Source organism: Buteo buteo, chromosome 14 (genome assembly GCF_964188355.1).
Source record: "Buteo buteo chromosome 14, bButBut1.hap1.1, whole genome shotgun sequence".
In the NCBI taxonomy this organism is placed as follows: domain Eukaryota; kingdom Metazoa; phylum Chordata; class Aves; order Accipitriformes; family Accipitridae; genus Buteo; species Buteo buteo.
In genome coordinates, this window is record NC_134184.1 from 2,858,474 (window position 1) to 2,883,652 (window position 25,179).

The 25,179-nt window shown below is 41.7% G+C and overlaps 2 protein-coding genes across 6 annotated transcripts; one reads left to right on the top strand and one right to left on the bottom strand.

Moving 5' to 3' along the window:
- The first annotated feature begins 172 nt into the window (after positions 1 to 172).
- POGLUT2 (protein O-glucosyltransferase 2) lies at positions 173 to 11,813 on the top strand. 2 transcript variants are annotated; one of them, XM_075045878.1, is made up of 10 exons: positions 173 to 540; positions 2,551 to 2,756; positions 3,175 to 3,380; positions 4,133 to 4,210; positions 7,993 to 8,165; positions 9,167 to 9,404; positions 9,989 to 10,198; positions 10,571 to 10,660; positions 11,203 to 11,307; positions 11,525 to 11,813. In XM_075045878.1, the coding sequence occupies exons 1-10, from the start codon at positions 374 to 376 to the stop codon at positions 11,540 to 11,542; spliced, it is 1,491 nt and encodes a 496-aa protein (XP_074901979.1). In that variant the 5' UTR covers positions 173 to 373; the 3' UTR covers positions 11,543 to 11,813. The 2 variants fall into 2 exon arrangements, with proteins under 2 accessions (XP_074901979.1, XP_074901980.1); XM_075045879.1 differs by having other exon boundaries at positions 174 to 540; positions 2,585 to 2,756.
- Positions 11,814 to 12,340: 527 nt separating this feature from the next.
- Positions 12,341 to 20,247, bottom strand: TEX30 (testis expressed 30). 4 transcript variants are annotated; one of them, XM_075045891.1, is made up of 5 exons: positions 20,173 to 20,247; positions 17,859 to 18,089; positions 16,348 to 16,399; positions 14,630 to 14,835; positions 12,341 to 13,438 (listed from the first exon to the last, which is right to left on the bottom strand). In XM_075045891.1, exons 1-5 carry the CDS (start codon positions 20,203 to 20,205, stop codon positions 13,265 to 13,267), a joined length of 696 nt encoding a protein of 231 aa, XP_074901992.1. In that variant the 5' UTR covers positions 20,206 to 20,247; the 3' UTR covers positions 12,341 to 13,264. The 4 variants fall into 4 exon arrangements, with proteins under 4 accessions (XP_074901992.1, XP_074901990.1, XP_074901994.1 ...); XM_075045889.1 differs by having other exon boundaries at positions 14,630 to 14,871; XM_075045893.1 differs by having other exon boundaries at positions 20,188 to 20,234.
- Between the last annotated feature and the right edge of the window lie 4,932 nt (positions 20,248 to 25,179).

The window sequence follows — 25,179 nt, forward strand, 5'->3', positions numbered from 1 at the left end:
CAGCCAAGAAGCCCCTGGAGCCGGCGGGCCGCTTCGGCGCTGAGGCAGCCTTGGGCTAACCCGGTGCGGGCCGCCAGCCGCCTTTCGGCGATCGCCAGCCGCCTTTCGGCGATCGCCAGCCGGACTACAGCTCCCAGCAGCGCCGCTCTGGGCGGGAAGCGCGGCGCCGCCCGCCCCGCCCCGCTCCCCTCAGGCGCCGGGACTCACCCACGGTTCCCTGAGGAGACGAGGCGGCGGCCCCGCGGTCCGCCCCGCTCCCTTCCCGCCCGATGCAGCCGCGCCGAGGGGGCGAGGCCCGCCCGGTGCCGCGGTGAGGGAAGGAGGAAAGGCCCCGGCCGCGTTTCTCCGTCGGGGGAGGCGGGAGGCGCCGTAAATGCGTGTCCTGTGGCCGCTCTGCGTCGCCCTGGGAGCCGTGGCGGCGGGCGCCGGCGGCCGGCCGAGCCCCGAGCGCAGCGCGGTATGGGGGCCCGGGCTGCGGGCGGAGGCTGCCCTGCCCGCTCGCTATTTTTACGTGCGGGCCGTGGACGCCGAAGGGCAGAGGTAAGCGGGGCTGGGGCGGGGAGCGGCGGAGCTTTCTGCGGGCCCTTCCCCGGGGGTGCGTGGCTTTACCCACGCTGGGCAGCCCCTTACCCAAACCGCAACGGCTGGATTTCTTGTGAGGGAGCGAAGCGACCACCCCCCCACACGCACACCCCCACAGCACCGCCGCCTTGAACCGCAGCCGTGCCCCCTCGTCGGGCCGGCCGGCCTTCCCTGCCCCTGTCACCTCTGAGGCAGAAATTTACCTGGGGTTTTCCTGTAGGAACGGAGGGCTGACGGCTCACCGCGCGACTTTTTCCGTGTATCACTTAGGAAAAGCTTTTTAGGAGCATCAAATAACTGCACGAGGGGATGAGACAAGAGGATTAAAATGTTAAACGGCAAAACATGCGTATTAGTCCAACCGACAATTTATGGTTTATTCTGCTTTGTCAAAACCTTAACAATACCTAATACGTATAATTTATGATACGTGTGCTCAGGTGTCCTGCTTGTTTCCACAGTTAGGAACATCCATATTTCCCCTAAACACATAGGCACAAGATCGGTAGAGTCATTTAGGAATTACTGTATAGGCCATTCAGTAAACCTCATAGGAATGAAAGAGGTAAACTTAGTTTTCAGAGGATACTCGTGGCTTTCCACTTCTACAGGAAAGAAACCCTGACCATACAAGCTAGTTGGGAGCTCAGAGTGCTCCGTCCAGGTTGTCCAGCTTAGATGCACTGTGACACGTGCAAGTCTGGAAGCTGCCAGTTCAGCTTGTCTTGAAGAGTAAATATTTCCTGCGTTTAGTTGAACTGGCAGCTCTCTAGTATGTCTGGACAAGTTTCAGGAAAGGTGACCGGGCTGCTGGGCTGTAATCCGTTAGTCCACCTGCTCCCACCACCTCCCTCTTTATCCCAAGCTCTCCCTACGTATTTGGGACTGTGTTTAAAGAGGTGGAAGAAAGTTGGCAAATGTAGCATTTTGACTGTGCCAACTTTGTTAATACCTCTATGATATGTGATAACTTAATGATTTTTCAAATTATTTTATTGGGTTTTATGAAGATTTTTCTATGATTGGTGTATGGTGAATTTTACCAAAATGTCGTAAGTACATAGTGAATTACATGATCCCACTGTAATGCTTTCCCTCCACCAGGACTTTGGCATTTGTAATATCCTTTTTTTCCCCTGTATGAGCTACCATAATGATTAAGAAGTTTAACTTCGTTCTTTGCTTCCTTAAATAATACCTGGAAAATAAAGTAATCTGGAAACGTTTTGCTCCTGTATGTAAAATAACAGACTTATTAAGCTGCTAAAGTGAAGTTTGTTCTAGTATTTTTTTATAGAATGGTAGAATGATGGTAGAATGGTTTGGGTCGGAAGGGTCCTTAAAGATCATCTAGTTCCAACCCCCCTGCCACGGACAGGGACACCTTCCACCACACCAGGTTGCTCAAACCCCCATCCAACCTGGCCTTGAACACTTCGAGAGATGGGGCAGCCACAACCTCTCTGGGCAACTTGTTCCAGTGCCTCACCACCCTCAGAGTAAAGAATTTCTTCCTTACATCCAATCCAAATCTACCCTCTTTCAGTTTAAAACCCTTGCCCCTACTTATCTGCATGCTCCCTACCTTCCCATCATTTTACACTTGAGCTACTACTAATCAAGATCTGTGCTGGACTTTTAAAGGTTCTCTATTCCCATATAATCAAAGACCATATTTCCAACACAGTTCAACATGTAGAGCACCAAGTGATGTTGGAGGTGTGTTCATGAGCATCGGAGTGGAACCTTCTTGATACCTAATGCTTCTAACAGCATGAGGCATTTTAGGTAGCCTAACAAAATTCTCTTTGGAAAAATCGTGCCTTGCTTGTGAACATTAGGATGTGTTTGTAAAGACCTGGTGTGGCTCGGTGGAGTCACTGGAAATCTGTCAACTTGAATGGATCGGACTAAGCAAGCTGTTGTGTGTTTCCTTTTTTGTTAAGCTCCCACTTATTCTCTGGGTAGGTTCACTTCATCACCGGGTGAAAATGCATTCCAGGTGAAGATCACTGCTCCTGATGAACAGTTCACTCGGGTTGGTGTGCAAGTATTAGACAGGAAAGATGGTTCCTTCCTTGTAAGGTATAGGATGTATGCAAGCTACAAAAACCTGAAGATAGAAGTCAAAACTGGAGATAAACATGTCGCAAAGTCTCCATATATTTTAAAAGGTAAGAAGCAGCACTACACACAGTTTTCCTATCCTGGCTTCTTATCACAAAGTGCGTCCCACAATGTCTTCTAGGATTAGCATAGAACTCTGCGGGACCTCAGTACTTCTCTGGACTATCAAATCCCATTGGAATTACGGATTCATTAAAAGTGTCCTGTGTGTACTATTCTAAATAATGAAAAAAGAAACAAATGCTGTGAAGTTGTTGCCTAGCAAATACATGTAGAGGGCTCATGCAGAAGCTGATGTAGCTTGGCATGACTTCATTGGAGTCAAAAAAAGTTCAAATGTGTCCAGTTAGAGTTGCTGAAGGTTCGGCCCTAGGCAATGAATGCTCAGTGCCTGACCCTCTTTTGTCATCTCAACAGCTTAGTAGTGTGACTTTAAAAATAAAATAATAATTGTGTTCCTGATAGGACCTGTTTACCATGAAAACTGTGACTGCCCTCAGGAGGAGAGCAGTGCATGGCTGGAAGAGATGAACTGCCCTCAAATCATTCCACAGATTCAAAGAGACCTAGCAAATTTTCCCATAGTTGATCCAGATAAGATTGCAGAAGAAATTCCACAGAGGTTTGGACAAAGACAGAGTTTGTGTCACTACACCATCAAAGATAATGAGGTACGGAATGGGTTGATCTGAAGTCTGTACGGGGATTTGGTGGCAAGTCCTACAGCTAGGCTGTTGGGCTGTTCCCAGTTGAAAGGCTTCTTGTAGTCTGTTCTTTAAGAAACTTCCTTTGCTTGCTTCTCTGTCCTGCAGTTTGTATATGAGCTCAGCAATATCTGTTCTACTTTGTAAAGTGCTTTTTGTCCCTGCTACAGCTGAAGCACAGTGAAAGCAAATTACTTTCCAAGCAATCAATACGAGTACTGGGCACAGACCCAAGTCTCCTAAACGCTAATTCAGTTTCCTGTTCTCTGAGTAATATTGCTGTGGAGTGTTACGATTATCTAATTTGACATGCATCAATAAATTACGTTGTGCATAGTTCTGAGGTAAAGAAATGCCACTTTTAGCTCCACTGAGGATCAGAGCTGTAGTTCTTTTTAACAAAATGGTACTGACTTCAGTAGAGTTTCATATGGAAATGAGAACAATGGAACACAACAGCAACAGGCAACCAGTTTCTGTTTCCATGAGACAGACCTAAAACATCTGCAAAAGCAAGCAAAGCTTGTCCTTTTTTTTTGGTCACTTTTCTGCGATGAGTTAGAGGGATGAGATTCTGAAGCTTCTTGGCTGATTCATAAATCTATACAGCCATACAATCTGTCTGACTAGTTACTAAGTGATTAAAAGAGCTCTAAATTGTGCCAGCCATTTTCTGAAATGAAAACACCAGACCAGTAAAAATCTGTGTTTATTTTCAGGTTTATATAAAGACGTATGGGGAACATGTTGGCTTCAGAATTTTCATGGATGCCATACTGCTTTCTTTGACAAGAAAAGTGAGTACATGTATGTCCTAGTTTACAGAAGCCTGGGCTTAACAAATATACTTCAGCGTATTTGTTGCTATTTCCGTTGAAAAGTTCTTCTTGTTCTTTGATTAATAATGGAAAGGTCAGATGGATTTTCCTTGTTTGAAGTTGGCATGTTCTAGAATGCTATCTGATCAGCATATTTTTCCATAGACTAAATAAATCATCCTGTAGCATCTAATAGAAAGTTCTGTCTCCACTAGTACATTTTACAGGATGACTCAAAAAACAAAAAAATACGGAATATATATTGTTCCCCATTAAATTCCGTATGTTGAAAACAAGACAGGAAGGGTTCAGAAAGAGTACCAAAAGCTCAACAGGTGGCGTGTGGGGAAACTCCCTTCATGTACAAGCAAAAAGCACCATGCGGACTAGGGAAACTGTGGAAAAAAACTGACATTATGTACATAGTGACAGTATATAGCAGGGCTGAAGTTTCAGCACACACAAATAAGTGATTATTACATAAAGAGAGTAGTAAGAGAAATACGAAGATACCCAAGTTAATATCTATTTTTTGACTGTAGAAAGACAAAGCACTTTGTCTTTTAAAAAGGAAAGAAGGAAGAGAGAGGAGCTACTGAAGTGTGGAGTTGTTCACCTAAAAAAATTCCTTAAAAATCTAATACAAACTATACACACTATGTGTAAGCAGCTGAAAGATAACTGGTATGAAACAACATGGATTTATCCTAAAAAAAGTCATAACTGTATAATTTCTTTCTATAACAAGATAATAGACTTCCCGTATGGATGTCAGGTATCTTAATTTTAGTTAGGCTTTTGAGCATAAGTCTCACAAGTTTCTCATAAACAAGATAGGAAGACTTTGCCTAGAAGAAACTACTGTAACCTGCTTGGAAAGCCTTACTTGGAGAATAGTTGCCAATGTTTCCAGAGGGGCAAAAGGTGTCCCAAATGTATTCTTCAGAGATTTGTCCTAGGTTCAGTCCCTGTTTAATAACTTAGTTATATTTTGACTGAGTGATGGACTGGAGAATATGCTTATTGAACTTTTCAGATAACAAAAATGGAAGAACCTGCAAGCACTTCATGGTGCAGTGTGATAAGTAAAGATTTTCTTAACAAGTAAGAGAAACTGTATGGAAAAATGGATAAAATGAAGTGACACGGGCTGGATAAGTCATTTAGTTCTGACACCTATTTAAAATAGGGAGTGAGTGGTTATTTTCTGCAGAAAAATGTGAAGGTTACAGTATCACAAATTTAATGTGAGTCAGCAGTGGCATGCTGTTGCAAAAAGCTGAACACACACATTAACAGAAGAAACGCATGAAAGAAATGTAAAGTAACCTTTCCACTATACTCAGGATTAGTAATGGATCAGTTATGCTACTGTGTCTGCCTTTGGGTGTCATGGTTCAAGAAAGATTGTTCAATTACTGACATTGCACAGGAAAGTCGTAAGAACGACTAGACATACAAATGAAGATCCATTTAAGTGGGGATTGTTTCATCTAACAGTGTCTAAGGGAAGACATCAATGTAGCCTTTAATTATCTAAAAGATTACTGTGTGGAAGATGGAAGTAAGCTGTTCTTGGTGCCAGTCATGTTGGACAAGGAATAATGGAATTAAATTGCATCAAAGTTATTTAGACTAAATGTTGGAAAAGATTTGCTAACTCCTAAGACAGAAACTGTTTACAGATCTAGAAAACACAGTTTGTCTCATCCCCATTAAATACTTTAGGAATTTCTATTAAGACACTGTCACTGAAAGACAATAGATCTACTGGGTTGGAGAAGAAGATTTAATCTGCTGAATGATTTTGCCATTGAGGATGTAGATAAAATACAATGTGTAGCTTTTCTATGCCCATTATAACCATTAGATGGCACTGTACTAATAAAGTTTAGTGCTGAAGCTCGTGTAGCCAAACCCCCTTTGAAATGAAGGTACACAATAAAACCTTTCCTGTCTGTATACTGAAGACAAAAAGTACTGCTTTGGGTCTCTGCCTTTAGAATTTCTGGATGTCTCTGCCAAAGGTTTTCCTGTGTCGACAAGGTAGAGAAGAATATCTTCAGCCGTTTAGGAGAGTGTTTGATGTTTGGCAAATTATAAATTTCTATCTCTGTCCATAAAGATAATTTAATCTAGAAACTTAATGAAACCTATCTGGGCCACAGAAGAATCCTGAAATGTTAGCCTCTGACCAGCCGTTCTGATCTGAAGAATAAAGGGGTTTGAGAGGAGAAATGCTTTGATGCATATATATGATGAGTCATCAACAATATGTTTAAACTCTATTTTTATGTGTATATATATTTTTTTAATTTGATAATTATTAACATTTATAAATGTTCTTTCTTCAGAGAAGATATTTTCTTATGTAGGTATTAAGATAATTGATGATAACACTTGAGCAAAATGTCCTAATCACACACATACAACCATGATCTCTAAATTATCTGTTAGTAGTTGGGACAGAGATCTTGGAGTTATTCCAACAGTTTTCCACAAATGCCAGTATAATAATCACATGTTTGTAATAGTCAAATACCCAGTTAAGACTTATTAAGGAGGGAAGCAAAAACAAAAGAAAAAAAAAAGATTATGGCACAGTATAAAACCTGTGACATGCCTATCTTGTGAAAACGGTGCAGTTCTCATTTCACTTTCTCAAAAAGAACTATGCAGCAAGAAGGCTGTTGGGGCATGCAAAGACAAGCTAATTTGACTAGGATTCTTTTGCTTGGAAAGAGGCAGCTGAGGGTGATGTAGTGGAGATTTATATTTAAAAAAAATAATAATGTCACAAAGAGGGTGAACTAAGAACAGATACGACATCAGTTCTGCACTGACATTATACATGCCTTCAGGGTTCTGTAAAACTCAACCATATGTTGCCTTCAGCTGTCCAAATTGAAATGTCCCACCATTTTCAGTTTCTTCTCACAAGGCAGCTGGTCCATCCCTATCATAGTAGCTGCCTTTCTTTGTACTTTCTCTTACTTCGTTTGCAAATACCAGAACCACACACAGTGCTCAAGATGGAGGCACATCAAAGTTTCATATAGCAGCAAAATTATGCCCTCTGTCATGTTGTTACAACATTTCCTGGCTGTCAACAGTATTTTGCTTGCATTTTGGCTGCGACGATGGTTTCAGATATGGTTCCATACTACGAACTATTTTAAGTAAGTGAGGATGTTATGCTTAATAATTAACTCCAGCATTGACTAAACGTGGCCTTCCCATCACAGCTCTTCATTTCTGTTACTTCTCTTCTGTTGGATTTAAGTCATCATGCAGACATGGGGTAAATCAGTTCACTGATGTGACACAAAACTAATTTACCACCCAAAAGCAATTTTCCATACAGTCAACAAGGTGGTTCAGCTTACCTTGGAACTATACAATTGCTTACTAGATCCCAGTGCTAGCCTGGTACAAAGATTGTGCGGCCAATTATGTAAAGTATAACATAACAAGAAACCATCCTCTAAACTGGGGTGTTCCTATCCTTTAAAAAAAAAGAGAGAGCATTTATATGACTTTGTGCAAATCTCTAAAAAAAAAATTACCTTGTAGGCTTTACTCTGTGGTCTCAGTACTTCTAACATGTTTTTAAACTTTAATGATTTATTATAGGTACATTAAGTATATTAGAGACCTGGCTATTTTTTCTCTTAGTGAGGTTGTTTTCAAAATACAAGATGCCAGCAGAAGAGTACTGCTTTGAATTAAAATGCATTCGTGCCTACTTTGCTTCTGTTTAGGTGAAAATGCCAGATGTAGAATTTTTTGTTAATCTGGGAGACTGGCCTCTGGAGAAAAGGAAGTCCCCACAGAACCTGCACCCCATCTTCTCATGGTGTGGGTCCAGCGAGTCAAAAGACATTGTCATGCCAACATATGACTTAACAGACTCAGTTTTGGAGACTATGGGACGGTAAGAAATTGCTTAACATTTTCACAAAATTCACAGTGAATGGTCTTCCAAAAAGATATTTGTATTAACAGTGTATTAACTGGTTTTATTTATTCATTGAGACATTGGCACCCTGCGGGTAGGCAATAACTGTGTAATCAATATGTTAACATTAACCAAGTTATGTATTATATAACATAAATGACATACATTAAAATACTTAACCGTTTTATTTAAAAAATCAAAATTAATCTAATCATGGTCAAGTCACTGAAAACAGCACTTAGAGGGAATGTTTCAAGGGTAGATATTTTGTTTGTTTGCTTTGTTCCCCCCCCCCCCCGAACATGCTGGCAACTGGCCAGGTCTTTTTTTCCTGATTTTCCGAGAATATTTTTTCTGTACCTTTTAAAGCCCAGCGTAGCCAGAATTCTCAACCTAGGACCTACCATCTCCCACTTTGATTACTGATCATAACTTGCCTTGGTAACTGCTCTGTTGCTGTATCAAAACACTACAACACCAGCTTCTAAAATGATCTTTGTAATCCATTTTGAACCTGTTTATCATTTCATTGCATTTAGATCAGGGTCCTTTGTCTTTATTAACAAGACTTTTCCTAAATTTGCTTCCCTCTGCCCCCCCCCCCAGTTTATGTGTTTTAATTTAGCAAAGTTTTTAAGGAAGTGAAATATGTTGTATTAAGCTAGTTAAGTTACCCTGCATCACCTTCATCTGTCTGGCAACCACGTCCACTTCTGACTACTTTTTTCCATGACAACTGACAGGTACTCTTCCCACATGCCATGTTGTCGACGAACTGATGCTGTTGTGCCACAGGCCTGTGAACTTGATGTTCCTTATCTATTTTTATTGCTGCAAAATACCTATACGGGTGTGCTCATGACTGACTTACCTTCATCCTTGGTATTTGCCTGTTGGTACTGTAAGCTCTTATAAGTAATTGCATTCAAAAAGATTTCCAGTAGGCTTCACTATTAAATCACTTCTTTCTCCTCCAGAGTCAGTCTGGATATGATGTCAGTTCAAGCAAATACTGGCCCATCATGGGAAGACAAGAATACCACAGCATTCTGGAGAGGGCGTGACAGCCGCAAAGAGAGGCTTGAACTTGTAAAACTCAGCAGAAAATATCCAGAGATCATAGATGCTGCTTTCACAAACTTCTTTTTTTTTAAACATGATGAAAGCCTCTATGGCCCCATTGTTAAGCACATTTCATTTTTTGATTTTTTTAAGGTAAGCTACTAACCATTTTTCACAGAACTATGTTCTCAGTGTTTCCCATTATCAAATAACTTTGTATGTATTATTGATAATAAAGTGATTATTAGTTTTTCAGCACAACACCAGTAACAAGCATGAACAGGCATCCCTCCAGTGGGATTAACTGCTATGTAGCTCTTACACTGAGGATAATAATGTTTGATTTACATCTAAAGGTTCTGTAGAACCTTGTGTAATCTATATAACTCCAAGTTCCTTTTTATTTCTTTTTCCTGATTCAGCGATCAGGACTACTAACATAACTAACATAGTGGGAAAATCAGTGGATGAAGTGGCACATCTACCCTCACATCCAAGGATGAGCGTCTAAGAATTTCCGGAGAACTTAATTGATGAAGAGGGCATCTCTGTGTTCCCTGCACTGTGATGAATTCCAAACTAAATAATAAAAGCTACTTAAACATTGATGCTTGCCTAGCCAATCCTACATTTCTCAATATCGGCAAGTCAGTAACCAGTGCCCTTAGAATAATATAACCTAACCAAGCTACCTGGATCTTCTGTTTGTTAATAACTTATGGTCATTTTCTTTCCAGTATAAATATCAAATTAATATTGATGGCACAGTGGCAGCATACAGATTGCCTTATCTACTAGCAGGAAACAGTGTCGTGCTCAAGCAAGACTCCATCTACTACGAGCATTTTTATAACGAGCTGCAGCCATGGAAACATTATATTCCATTTAAAGGTGACCTGAGTGATCTACTAGAAAAACTTCAGTGGGCAAAAGAGCATGATGAAGAGGTAAATATACATTTAGAATTACTCAGCAATGTTTCTAGGCAAAATAGAGCAAGCAAAAAAAGTGCATTTCTTTAAAACAAAAAAAATCTATTAGGAGGACTTAAAAATTATTGTCATCAACTCTACAAATAAGAAAAATACTTTTGAAAAAATACATAACACTGCCCTTAATTTGAAATTAAATTGAACCTTGGAAAAATTAAGTGTATTTTGATAAGAATGCCTTACTTTTAAAATTAAGAATGCTTAAATAAAAATAAGTAAGTTATCCTAAACTGTCAACTCTATACGTAACTCCAGAATCAATACTGGCATCCTGAAATAACTACTGGTTTTTGAGAATGAAAAAAAAACTTTTATTTTCTTTGACAGGCAAAAAATATTGCAAAATCTGGACAAGAATTTGCAAGAAACAATCTCATGGGAGACCACATTTTTTGTTACTATTTCAAACTTTTCCAGGTTAGTATATATTTTTAACAGCTACTACCACAAAAATAGAAATCCCACAGAAAGAATTCAGGGCAACAGAGCTGCTGGAAATTGGCCAGTCCAGTACTTGAAGCCACAAAGCGAGCAGCAGCCATTAGGAACTTCAGCTGGTTTACAAACTCTGCATGTAGTTATATCCTCTGAAACCCCTTAAGATTATGCTGGCGCTTCCGAGAGCAGCAGTCAGATCCCATAAATCTTGATCTAATCTGCAAGAATATGTTGCCCACAACGATCAAAGAATTCCATATCAGACACATGCCCCGTGAACCACAGCTGCAAATATCTGTGCATTAGCACTGAGATACCGAAAGTCCAGCGAGGCACCCGCAGGGGCTCCTGTCGGCAGTTAAGAATCTGCTCGCCCTGTCCATGACGCAGTGTGGAGTAACAGATTGTGTAGCCCCAGAGTTTTTACGGAATTACTCAGCTGAGTTGGTGCAGTATTTACAACTGGGTGTACACGCTTAACAAGTTTATGAATTAACACTGTCTTCCTCTTTTAAAACCAGGAATATGCCAGCTTGCAAGTGAGTGAGCCAAAAATCAGAGATGGGATGGAGAAAGTGCAGCAGCCTGATGATGACCTTTTTCCATGCACTTGCCACAGAAAAAAGGTACAGTACGTAGAGCGATAAACGTAAAGTGCTGGATGTCTTCCCTTCTTATTCAACCAAACTGGAACAGGCATTGCTCAATAGCCCATGGTATTGGTTACCAGACCGTTAACACCTATTGAACTTAGAAACATTTTTTTAATGTATTTGCAGGACTAGACAGTTAAAAATTGAGTTTCCAATTAACTGAAAACTGTTTCTTCTTTCGTGACTGCAGGCCAAAGATGAACTCTGACAGAAGGAAATGAAATAATTTTTTTAATATTTACCTACATTCAGACTGTCATCTTAAGGAAAGAAGAAAAATTTGGGTTAAAATGCCAATGCATAATGTCAATGGATATTATGAAGATTACTGTATCATGATCTACATCTGGAAGAAAACCAAGCACCCCCTATTTCCTTTTTTATCATGCAGTGGTTGTAGAGCCTTGCTCAAAAACATTTTTATAATTTTTTTTTTAAATAAAAAACATGTTTGTATCAGTCATGTGTTACTGTCCTGAGATACATTGGAAATGCAGATACTTTTTACTCATGCTTGTTACACTGAGTCTATTCACAAGTGTGTTCTGCAAAAAAGGGCAGGTAAGAATTTTAAATCTACCCCCCCACCCCATGTATCCAACCAAAGTAATGTTTTTCAGGCCATGACTTTGTTCCTCCTGAGAGAATTGGTATTCTCAAAGACAATGATGTGGGGTTTATAATACATCTTTTTAACCTGAAGGGAAAACACAGTGCTATTGGACAGTTCAGGAATATTAGATAAAACTTTTAAGTTCCATACAATTTTTTTCACAGCTGCTTTGTCTGTGAAACTCAGTCTCTTTGGCAATATGAAAAGAATTAAGTAGCACTGAACAGTGACTACTGAAACTAAACCAAACATTGTTTCAACAGTCTAGTCTTTTTAAAATAACCTGCTTTCCAGTGATACTAAGCAATTCAACTATTACTTTTGAGTGTATCAACATCATCCGAAAATGATCTATAGGTGAATTTAAAGTCACGTCTAAATCCATCAAATCCTAAAGTTAACGCGTATGTTTCCAGTCCACAGTGAGGATTTATTTTTCTCTGTAACACAGCCAGACATTTTAAAATCCATACAGCTTTCTTCTTTGCAAACATTTAGATGTGTGCTATGCTTATGAACATTACTGCTGGGCCATCAGCATTCTTGAGGCATCTTGTGAGAAACAACAGAAGAATGTTGTATCATCTGATTAACATTTTTAACTTTCACCTGTCTATTATTTTTACTAGAGCAAAAGCAAGCCTAAGGAACAGTTTGTTTCATCGTGTGGTAAACAATATATGGTACAACTTAACCATACTAGCCTACAGTCTTGAACAGATATTTTTATACAAAATAAAGCTCTCCGATCTAAGCACCTTACCAAAACATGACAGAAACCCTCTCGGCTCACCAGGGCTGACCCGGCGTATGTTTACACAACAGCTCCTTGCAAGACCATGGGAGTGCCGGGGACGGCACCACGGCAGAGTAGCACAACCGATCCGGGCCAGCCTCGGGGACTGTGCTTGTGGAATTCTGCACAGCGGTAGGTTTTCATTTCGAACAAACAGCATCAGTAGTACACTCAGAAATGAGAGGCACCTAAAGATATGCTGTTAAATAGATTTTTTTCCAGTATATTACTTAAAGTATTAGTCAAAAGCATTTACTTCATGCTCTCCATTACTAAGTGTTGTATACAGTTATTTGCAGAGAAACACAGGAAACAGTGCTGCCATATTAAGTATTTTGTAAATTTTTTCTTTCCTTTAAAAAGTTCTTTATTGTTTTGCATACTTTTTTTCATTCATACAAAACAAGTTTTATGTGCATTTACACTCAGACCTCTGAAAACACCCATTTTAAAAAAACGACACCTCTCAGAAATAAACTAATCTGCCACATTTAGGAACAGCTAAATGAAGATACTGCAAATCATTCGTGCTCCAGTTCAATATTCTCTCTAAGCCAAGAAAAAACTTGGGCATTTATTTCTTCCATGACATCCTCTGTTGTCCGTCCTTTGACTGCCATCCCATGGTTTGCTTTACCAACCCAATGGATTTTCTTAGGGGCTTTCATTTTGCTTGCCACACCTTCTAGCAATTGCTATGGAGAAAATAAGAATGAAAAAGTTAGATAATCTAACAACTGCTACAACTGCGCAACTTCTAGATGTCTCTTGCTTTGCCTGTGCAACGCGTAATAGGCAGTTCTTAAAAACAAGACGGATCTGCGTGCACATTAAAAACACCTTGATAGAAAAGATGTGATGATAACTGTATTCAGTCATGGAATTTGCTCAAAGGTTTGTCCTCACTCAAACACAGAAGAGCAGAAAATTAGAACTTCAGAAACTGCAAAGATCACAACTCCCTGCAGGCTCCTTCCCCACACTGATAAAGGAATCCACTTTGACTGCCAGGGGGTAGTACTAGCAATAAAATTACAGAACTTCTTAAGTCAGATTTGTCTACAGTGGCAGAGTAGCAATCCGATTCCCTAGAGACCGGCTTTGACTCCATTCAACTTTCTCAGCAAACAGATCTCAGAACCAGCTCAGAAAGCCTTAACGGTTTCCCCTTTAAGAGGGCACTCCAAGGATCTGCCGGTTGCTAGCCTGACTTATTTTCGTGACGACTACTCACGAAAGCATTATGAACTCCTCAGAAACTGTCCAAGCATGGAAAATGCCAATTGCACGCACCCCCAAATTCAAGCTGAACTGTTCAAGAACAACAGATACCTATTTGCAAGAAAACAAGGCAGAAAACCACTGTATTCTCATCTCTGCACACCTGTTCTTCATCTCTACAAAAATACCGCTTTCTACCACAGAAGTCTGACTTGTGGATAAAACTGCTTTGCTAGAAGAATTTGTCATGAAAATGTGACAAATGTGAAATTGGTAGTACAGCAGTGTTTGCGTTTTGTATCCTGAAATGGTTAAAATAGTATAGCAAATAACTCGCTCCTTCCATAGGCCGCTTTTAATTTGTACAATCCTATCAAAAAAGACATTACATTTAAATCAGCAGTATTTTAGTGGCCCAAAGATGAATTTGCTAAAGTGGATAATTAAGCACGATGCAGAAGTTGTAAGCAGTGAAAGAAAGCACCACGAGGCTTCTTCATGTCTGATGAAGTTTCCTACCCAAGGCTTCCTTCTGAAGATACATATATATTTAGATAAGGCTGTCAATCAAAGTCACAGCTGTGTATACCAGTGCAGACATCACTCAGACTCATACCTATTCCTCCATACTGCCCCTTCATAGCAGGATTTACAAGGGTACTCACTTTTTCACACATTTCATCTGCTGATCCCGAGACAAACAGCACTGGACACCTGATGAATAATAGATCTTCATCCCGTAGCTTGGACTGAAGTTTTGGTCGATGCAACGGGTAAGATAAACATATTAGACCTTGAATGAAGTCATCATCATCATCCTGGCTAAGCTGACGTATCACAGAGGCAGCAGCTCGTGAGCCCATGGAACGGCCTTTCTCGCATGTTAAAATAAAGGAAAAAAGGGTATCTGCTTCTGTCACCTCGCCTACATTCTGTTCGAGTAAACAACTCCTAAAAATCCAACTGAGTGTATTTCAGCGTACCACTAGTACAAAATGCCAGGCATGCTTTTAATCATCTACTCCACAAAAAATATTAATCCTAATTTCAACATTTTCTGCTAAAATATTTGCCTGGTTATATTATGATTTCACATCCCCATTTAAAAAAGAAGGGGGAGAAAAAAACAAAAAAACCCACATAAACAGAGAGGGATCCTTTGCAATACTGGAAGAACAACAGCCCATCCTGGGGGCAGGGGGAAGAGAGGGACAGGTCCTATGCTCTAGAGCCCTGAAATTCGAGATAGCAATGCTGTTATTATCTAGGATTTGTTTTTTCATGCAACCTTAATCTGCTCAAATTAATAACAAAGTTTTATGCGCCTTACTCCCAAAACAAACCCAGCAGCTGTCTATGCACACCTCAAACTTCAGCCTGGGAGTAAAAGTAGAAGGGCAGAAAAAAACCCAACAAAGTGTGAACATGTAGCATGAGGTCAGCCAGTAGCAGCAAGGGGATATCAAAATATCTCCTCAAAGAGGAGGCACATGAGTTGACAATGCTCTGTAATTGAGTGTTGGAAGTGGCCAATTCCAGTGGGATTAACTTGCATCATCACAGATTTGGTTTCACTTAGTCAGAGAACATTCAGAGTTTCCCGTATCAAGTTACCCCTAATCACACCCATCTACTTCCCTTTTCACATAACAGATCTGATTTTTTTATCTGCCACTAGGTTTTATCTACCAAAACCTGTTGGGGAAAATGGTTTTCCATTTACCAGTAACCAGAACTCCTCAAGACCTGCAGTTAAAAAGCACACATGGATTATCACAGATCTCATGCCCTGTCACGTACAAGTGACAAGGAAGTTTTCTCCCAAAGTACCTGGAAAACAAGGTCTATTGCTCTTTCCTTCCTCCTTCTGGAGCGAGATCTGTGGCATCACGAGGAGGGCGAACGGGTCTAGACAGCTGTGCTCCCAAGAGAATCCGATGAAAGCGGCAGGCTGGGTGTTCCCATGTGCGACCCGAGCAGCAGTGCCACCGGAGAGCCGAGCTGCACACCCGTCCTGCACAGCCACCGGCTACAGGGCTGGTCACATTCAGACACCCAAATGCAGATCTCTAAGTGGGCTTGGCACCTACGTTCCTACAGCAGTCATGGACTGCTAATCAATTAATGAAGGTCACAGAGCATTCAACTGTCAGCAGATAGCTGAATTGCTCTCTCTAGGCAACACTGACTAGCGGGAGTTTATTCCGCTTGCTCCCACGTCAGACTGCAAGCTTTCAGTGCCCACCTCAAACTGAAACCTGTCATCCCCATCTGTTCGTTCACTTCTTACCGAAGTGGGATAGACTTCAAAAATGGAGTAATTACAGACTGCTATCATTAGAGGCAGTATAAGAGAGAAAATTATAGATAATAAAAACAATACCTGCAAGGAAGACACCCGAAAGTTTATAATCATCAGAAAGCTTTAAGTATTCCTAAAGAAATAAGATAAAGAGAAGCATTACAAGTCAGAATTAAGACAGCTGGGAGGGTGGGGATTTTTTTGTTTATAGCTACCAAACACAAGATGGGAAGCTCTTTCAGTACTGCAGGTTAAACAAAAGAACAGATACATACAAGTTGCTCTCTTGTTTTTTCACACAAACGTTTTCATAACATTTTGCAGCAACAACATAATGAACACAAGCAATTTCACATTAGCTCTCAGCAAAATACCAGATGCCCTATCAAGTTACCAAAACATTAAAGATTACTGTGTATCCACTTAGTTATAGTGACAGACAGCTGCACTCTTAGCCCATCAAAAGGCAAAACAAGTTAGCAAAAATGCCCTTCACTGAGGTCACATATTCCCAACAAAAAGTTTAAGACAGTTATGTCTGACAGAAGAGATAAAATTCAGCAACGAATTTTTCAGTCTTGAGGAGATAACTAATCAGATGCTATCTTAGCAGAGGCCTTTACATTACCTTTACACAGCAGCATATTAACATAAACTCACAACATTATGCTTCTTCAAAAAAGAATGGAGAACAGATCCACATTAAAGCTAGCAAAGTCTAACTTCAAATTAATGTACATATAATCACAATAACATCATACAAATTAATTCCTTAAGAACTGGGCTTAGTACCCCTATAAAAATGTCTGATGCTCAATGCAAAGTGCTCAAGCTACCTTCACATGCTCCAGTAAAAGTAGCTAGATAATCAGAAGAAAATTTTCACTCCTTCCTACACACTCCAGAACAGGAAGATACTCTAAGTTGATACTATTATAACAAAAGGTTACTCATTTTAACAAAACCTAGGTACATGAGAACATCTTAAATAATGTAGCAGCAGCAGAAAGAGATAAGCACAGGCATATAACAGTTTAAACTGATTCTGAAATCAAAGACTGTTTTGGTTCCAGGGCTCTCATATGCTACTCCCAATCTCTTTTCTTCAACTCCTCCTACGACCCAGAGTCCCCTACTCTTTCCCCAAAGTCTTGTTCTCCCAGCTGCCAGAGACCCAGCACAATTCTCAGGTCAGCTGCTTTCCTCTCAAAACCACTCCCAAAGCTGTATCCCTTAATCCCCCTCCCCTCACCAAGCCCTCCCAGAACACCTACCTCTTGTTTCCATCCTAAATACTTTCATTTTTTCAAGCTGTAAGTTTTCCCACAAAACACCCTTGCTTTCTTCACATCCTTCTCTCAAGCTTTTCTTTCTCTCCCTGAACTCACACCCACATACTTGCTGCAGCTGTTCCAGCTACTGCCCATATAAAAATTGCTCCTGCTGTTTCTGTTCACAGACAGTGCTCCATTTCACTAACCGTCACTTCTAATTTTCCCATTGTTGCTTGACTAATCTGTGGTCACAATTTAAGAAACCCAGAAGAAGACATCCATGGATCTAAGCTTTGGCAGAATTTGGTCACTTCTTACCACAACTGTTTTGAAGGCCTTAGTCCTGTAGGCAATGTTAAGGCCTTTACAAGTAAACCGCAGGCACAGAACTCCATGGGATGCAAGATAAGCTGCCAAAGACACTAAATGAGGGAAATTCATATCTCCTCCAGCTCCATGGGTAAGAATCACTCCATATGTTGATTTCTTCTTTGGGACAGAAAAGATAGCATCAAGGTATTTGTTTCCAAAAGGTATTTTCACTTTAACCTAGAAATGAAACAAAAAAACAATATAATAAAAAAAAAAAGTAAAGAAAGCAAGCATTTTCCCAGTCCACACCTTATGATGAAGAAAAATCAGACAATTAAGAAAGAAACCAAAATTGCACGTCCACTTTTATTCCTTCTGTTTAAGAGTACTAAATGAGTAACTCTACCTCTGGCTCAAAGATTTTCCATGCAATAATGGGCAAGTCACCTTATCACTCCACACCTTATTTTCTTCATTAGAAAATGAAGCGTCCCTAGCTTCAAAGGATGCTTCAAGACAGAAATTGATATGCTTCTTACCTTCTCTATATATCTAGATATTTAAGAGCTAACTGCCATAATTGACTTGAATATTAAGTCTTCCACAGTAAGAAAAATTAACTCTTCTCTAAGACTTGTTCCCCAGGGCTCAGTATTGGGGCCGGTTCCGTTTAATATCTTTATCAATGATCTGGACAAGGGGATGGAGTGCACCCTCAGTAAGTTTGCAGATGACACAAAGTTGGGCAGGAGTGTTGATCTGCTGGAGGGCAGGCAGGCTCTGCAGAGGGATCTGGACAGGCTGGATCGATGGGCCGAGGCCAGTTGTATGAGGTTCAACAAGGCCGAGTGCCGGGTCCTGCGCTTGGGTCACAACAACCCCACGCAGCGCTACAGGCCTGGGGAAGAGGGGCTGGAAAGCTGCCCGGTGGAAAAGGACCCGGGGGTGCTGGTCGACAGCCGGCTGGATACGAGCCAGCAGTGTGCCCAGGTGGCCAAGAAGGCCAACGGCATCCTGGCCTGTACCAGAAATGGTGTGGCCAGCAGGAGCAGGGAGGTGATCGTCCCCTGTACTGGGCACTGGTGAGGCCGCACCTCGAGTCCTGTGTTCGGTTTTGGGCCCCTCACTACAAGACGGACATGGAGGGGCTGGAGCGTGTCCAGAGAAGGGCAACCGAGCTGGTGGAGAGTCCAGAGCACAAGTCCTGTGAGGAGCGGCTGAGGGAACTGGGGCCGTTTAGTCTGGAGAAGAGGAGGCTGAGGGGAGACCTGATCGCTCTCTATAACTGCCTGAAGGGGGGTTGTGGTGAGGTGGGTGCTGGTCTCTTCTGTCAGGTGGCTGGAGATAGGATGAGAGGAAATGGCCTCGAGTTGCGGCAGGGGAGGTTTAGGTTGGATATCAGGAAAAAATTCTTTACTGAGGAGGTTGTCAGACATTGGAACAGGCTGCCCAGGGAAGTGGTTGAGTCACCATCCCTGGAGGTATTCAAAAAGTGCATAGACAAGGCACTCCAGAACATGGTTTAGTGGGCATGGTTGATAGTTGGACTCGATGATCTTAAGGGTCTTTTCCAACCTAAATGATTCTATGACTTAAAAATAAGTAAGAAATATGAACTCTTCTATAATTACCGTCTCCTATAGTGGACAAAGTATTTTTATCTCCCATCTGTCGCAGACATTATTAAAATAAAAGAATTAAGGAAGCCCCTAAACATTTATTACAACTAAATTACTTTGGGTCTGTAGAGCCATATGGAGTATATAGTATTAAGAGAAGCCCATGCTGGCAGCAACTGTTTAATCTTGTAGCTGTAGGATCCACGTACAAGCGTGATTACATAGAAAGACCAAAACGGAGTATTAGGAAAAATGGATTTGAATACACTAGTTTTAGGTATTATGCACAACTATAAGAAGAAAAACCCCACAAGAAGGACTTTTTTTCATGAGGTGATGGCAGATGTCACGAGACACATATTTCACGCATGTCTATAATCGATATAGCCGGCGTTGCGCCGGAGCCGCTGCCCCTACAGCCCCTGCCGAGCTGAAGCGAGCGGGGGATGCCAGGCAGGGGACGGCAGCCCCACAACGGCCGGAGCCGCCTCAGCGCAGACAGCCGGCCACAGGGAGGGAGGCTCAGCCGGACCAACGGCCGCCTTCGCCCCCCCTCCCGGCCGGCCCCCTCCCCACCTCCGGCGGCTCCTCACAGGGGAACGGCTGCCGCCGCGGCACCTCACGCAGCCAGGAGCAAAAAGCGCGGGCTGAGGGGGGGAACGGGGCGAGGAGGAGGAGGAGGAGGAGGAGGGCGGCCATACCTCTGCCGGCCATACCTCTGCCGGCCCGCTCATCCCGCCGCCGAGCCCGTGACGTCACGCGGGCGACAGCCCTCCACTGGAGGAAACCTCCCCGGAGGCGGGACGGGGGCGGGGTTTGCTGGCTGCCGCGGTGTTTGATTGGCCCACAGGGCCGCGGGGCCCCGCCCCGCAGTGCGGGGTGAAGCCGACGGCCTGAGCGGGGGCTTGAGGGGGAGAAAATGGCGGCGGCGGCGGTGGGCGGGAGAGGTGGCGGGGGATGGCGGTTGGCAGCCGGCTCGGTCTGAGCTACCGGTACCGGCAGGTGTTGGCTGAAGGCGGGAGTTTTGAGCGGGGATTGGGTTGAACCGTGTGGGGAGGCACCTCTGGAGTAGGCCTCAGAGGCCGCGTCCGGGCGGCGGGGGGAAGCATCGGCAGCGCCCGAACCTCCCCGGCTTCTCCCCTCTGAGGCGGTTAAGTGCTGCGGTCAGTTGGGTGTCCGGAGAGACAGCAGGCGGGTTCTCTGGCACACCGGGCCTGCGTGGTGTTCACAGACAGCAGAGCGAGCCTGCGTGGCCCGGCATCCCCCGGGCCGTGCTTTACTGCACAATAATAAAACCTAGTGTGTTCAAAACACAGCCTTAAACTGACGGACAGCGGCACCAATACTCTACAACAGCGCTTGCAGTATTTACGTACCAGCTGTTCCACAGATAGGTCAAAAGAATTTTTTCTAAAAGCCCCTGTGGCAAGGTATTTAGTCAGAGATCACGTTTTCTTCCACTGTCAGCGTATAAGACTCATATAAATTAGGATACTCTATTACTTAGCTGATTGAGGATGCCATCACCGAGCGGAACTTTGTTTTTCTGGTGTTCACCTGCTGGAAAATAAGCACAAGTGCTGGCTTGCCCTCCAAGCGCCCCGCTGTCGCTCTGCCGGCTGGATATTGTCAAACGCTGGCATCCAAATACCGCAGCCTTCCCAAAGGCGAACCTGGCAGGCCAGCTCGGATGTACCCACCCAAATTCCCAGCCCGGGCATTGTTATCGTAAAATGTAAGTGTTAAGGCCAGAAGCGGAGAAGTTCAGCTGTAGTCAAGCTGAAAAAGACAGCGTTATTTGTCTAAACTACTACCTTGCCTAAAAAATGTCGAGCTAAAGTGAGATGCGGAAGCCTAAAGCTGGGTGAAAGGCGCCAGCGCAGACTGCATGAGTTATACGCCGTTCGCTGGGAGCTCACATTTGGGGAGTCCAGCAGGCAAGGGGAAAGCCAGTGCTTCAGAGTAATGCCAGATTGACTTATCTTGGGTGGAGATCACACTATTCCAATTAATATTCAACGCCAATTAAGCCTTTATAAATGAGATGCTTCGCAAAAGAGAAGGTTTGTTACCCTGTAGCATTTACAACCCCAGCCCCAATTCAGAGCACAGGAATGCAAGGAAGAAGAAAGAGAGTTAAGAAAAACTTCATGTTAATTTTCTAGTTTTTTCTTCTTCATTGCTTTCTTTCCTATACTTAATGAATGCTTACCTACTCTGGTACAGTTTATATTTTTGGTGGTGTTCTGCTTCTTTCTGGGTCTGATTTTTGAATTCTCTCTTTTTTAAATTATAGGGGCCCAAGTATTGCTAATATGTCAAAGGCTAGGAACTTTAGATATAAATATACATATTAGATTCCAACTCATGCGTATATTTTTTATGATGGATAAATTCTGGCGTTATGAATTTCTGCATATGTAATGAAATCTGTTGATTTAAGTGTGAAGGAATTGGGCTTTTTTATTTTGCAACATGAGGCAACTCTGATATCTAGCAACTCAAAATTAGGTTTCTGTGGTTTTAGGGGGACATTTAAGTAGATCTGGTTGATTTTCAAGTGTGCTGAGTAACTCTTCTGAAATCCAGAAGTATCCACTGCCAGGAGTCATTAAAAATCATAATCCTTTTCTTTACATGCTCAAATACAAATTAAGACTCTAAGTTTAAGCTCCTGCCTCTGAAAATCCTGATTATAAATATTTTCTGAACTTCTGAATTAATTTTTTTAATTAAACATCTAAGAAAACATGATTTTTTAAGATGCATGGCATAATTTTATACCTTCAACCTTACATCACTCTTGGAAGTAGAATTTTATTCTGGAAACAACATATGGTGCATAATAATCAAAATTTGTCATCAATTATTAAAATTATGAAAGGTATGTGATCTGACATGTCTCAACAAGAATATATGTTTATGTGTGTTTTAATAACCTATACACTGCTGTAAGCACCTCTGACAGATTTGATACGCCAAAGACAGCTGGGTTTGAAGAAACAGTGGCTGTTTATCAAAGAATGACATTATCCCCAATCTAAACTTGGGACCTGTTAACTTTCAGTAGCACATCAGACAATCCCTGTTCTTTTCCTTGGATTATAAATACAGCTTTTCATACCAGAGACTTAGATTTATATGCAATAGGAACAACAGAGATGACCTTTCCCACTAATCTTGTGTCAGAACAGATTTGTTTAGGAAAATGTATAAAAATAATTATAAAAGCATAAAGTAATACAGGTTTTTTCCTGTATTTCAGTGCAAAATAACTAAAGGCTGAAGGGCATGGAGATCAGAAACAGGCAATTTTTTTCTTTTCTTAAACTTTTTAATAAATGACCATCAAAATTTGTTTCGTTTTAGGCTGGAGACATACATATTTGTTTTAAAAGTTCAGCTCTTACTCTAAATTAGAAACTTGTCTTTTGACCAAGACCCTTCATTTTTAATTTTCCTGAGGATGTCGATACACAGCAACACGTGCACATGTTGTGTGCACAGGTATCAAAAGCACCTTTACTAATTTTCTGAAAGTGATCAGCAAGCTATTATTTGATAGCCAGTATAGTTTCCTGAGTTAAAAAGTAGTGATATCTATAACGCTGGCTAATTTTTTAACTATTGTATCATACTTCTTGAGGGTCTGAAAAGATTCTGAGGTCCTCTGTGAAAGAAGCGATGGGCAGGCAATAAGCAGCACCACTATAGCATGGAGAAAAACACAGGATTTTAGCATGGTGTGTGTAAATCCCTATGTCTTCATGATGAGCTGGAGAACTTGGCTGTTTGCATTGGATGACTTTCTCCAGGAAGGGTGAAGAAGCAAGCCAGATGCTCACATTCTGCAGATACGGACGTCGACCGCCAGCGAGGTCAGAAACTTGACTGTAGCTTCCCTTGGGACCTTAGGCTAGTCAGAAGGCGAATTACTCAAACCAAACTGAAACCATTTCTATTAGTGGTAATTCTGTCATTCAGTCTGATAAAATGTATTTATTAGGGGATCTGTTCATTTGACATTGATAACCGTGGTGTTGTTTTATTATTCTAGCTTTTCCTGTGGTCTCGGCTTTCTCGCTGTGTCTGTCCATCATTAATTAGCCTATTCAGACTGCAGTATATCAGTAACACGCTTACCGTAATGTGTATTTGTTAGATACTGATTTTTATGAAACTATGACATGTACAAAGAACTGGTCTCTTTTGTAGCATTATATGGGTTACAAACTCTGGGAGCACAGATAACATCAGGTAACAAATGTGCAATGCACAAAAACTTTCCTTTTCAAACTGCACGAGGGTCTTTGGGAACATTTCTGACTTTCTAATTGTGGTGCTAAATGGAAGGTCCTTGCTTTAATTAAGGAAGGTGTCATCATAACGTGTGCTTCTGGATGGCAACTTTTGGATGCTATACATTTCTCAGGGTCTTTGTTAGGGATTTTGTATTCCCTCATTGTTCTGGATAAATGCAACCGCTCTTGTTTTCCAGTGGCAGCTGTTACAATTCATTCGTGTGCTGGGACTGCACGGGGGACTGCTGGCAGGAGGTCGCTCTGGCTATTCTCTCCCTTTGGCTAATGGTGAACTGACCCGGCCAGGAGCCAGTGGAACAAACCTTTCTGCTCCCGCTGCTGCAAGGAAAGAATTAATAGTTTTGGCATGTTCGTACAATCTTTGAGTGCTGAACTCAATTCCGTGTATGGTTTCACTCTGAAGGTTCACTCTGTTTCTATCTTTTGCTTCTTCAAAAGATTAGCATGGTTAGGGATGATAAAGAACTTTATTGCCGCTGCTAGGATTACCATTATTGTGAACATTGTGTTAAGATCTGAGACTCTTTAACATTTAATTCTCAGTCTAAAACTGATACCCTCTGCACTCATGTTATCAGTCATCCAAGTCAGTTACTTACCTGGAGATTATTGCTATTTATAAACACAGTGTTACAGCCCCTAAATACAAGAACTCAGTACATTTTGCATCTTGTTGCAAGCTCCTAGGCCATTTTCACTTCCATTAATAAATTGATTCATTCTAAGATGCAGAAAATGGCATTGCACCTCTCTTTACCTTTAACTTAGACAGATTCACACAAATTAGAACATGAAGGCCTTTGTTTATCCATAAGTTGTCAGAGCATGGGCAACTGCAGAGTAACCCTGAGGCTCTGCAGATGTCTGTCATACCTTCCTCAGTTATCATTCCTCCAGGTCATTTCTTTCATTTATGCAGATGTTTGCCTTCTAACCGTGTTCTCCAAAGCATTCCAGCAATCCCGCTCAGCCTCACATTACCTGTACGTTTAAGAAGTACATTATGTACTCTGTAATCCAAGATATTTCTAGACATAGTGAGTTTCAGAAAGGAGCACATGGAATTCTCTTTGATTTATTCTTCTGTTCCAATAGAATACCACTGGCATCACTGAGAAGTGTTTTCTGGCCTTGCACGCATGCTGTTGGAAGTTTAATTTACGTTACAATTCTCCAGTCCGACAGAAGCAGTGGCAAAGTTCACTAAAGCCAGCATCTGCTGCTGCTCACAAAATCTGCTACACTGGGATAGGAGGAAAAATAATTTGGTTTGACATAATGTAGCAAATCCATTCTGGATACTGTTCATCTTTAAGTAGATTTCAGTGTACACAAAGAGTGTGTATCTGCTTTAATAGTGCCTAGGAACTGGAGTTAAACTGAAAG

What these genes read in the sequence shown, in the direction of transcription:
- POGLUT2 (XM_075045878.1), top strand. Translation starts at nt 374, where the DNA reads ATGCGTGTCCTGTGGCCGCTCTGCGTCGCCCTGGGAGCCGTGGCGGCG. An exon ending in TGCTTTCTTTGACAAGAAAA is followed by an intron (nt 4,211 to 7,992) that starts GTGAGTACATGT and finishes GCTTCTGTTTAG; the next exon opens with GTGAAAATGCCAGATGTAGA. An exon ending in CAAAAGAGCATGATGAAGAG is followed by an intron (nt 10,199 to 10,570) that starts GTAAATATACAT and finishes TTTCTTTGACAG; the next exon opens with GCAAAAAATATTGCAAAATC.
- TEX30 (XM_075045889.1), bottom strand. Translation starts at nt 20,205, where the DNA reads ATGAGCGGGCCGGCAGAGGTATGGCCGGCAGAG. An exon ending in AGGCCTTCAAAACAGTTGTG is followed by an intron (nt 16,400 to 17,858) that starts GTAAGAAGTGAC and finishes TTATTTCTTTAG; the next exon opens with GAATACTTAAAGCTTTCTGA. An exon ending in CAGATGAAATGTGTGAAAAA is followed by an intron (nt 13,439 to 14,629) that starts GTGAGTACCCTT and finishes TTTTCTCCATAG; the next exon opens with CAATTGCTAGAAGGTGTGGC.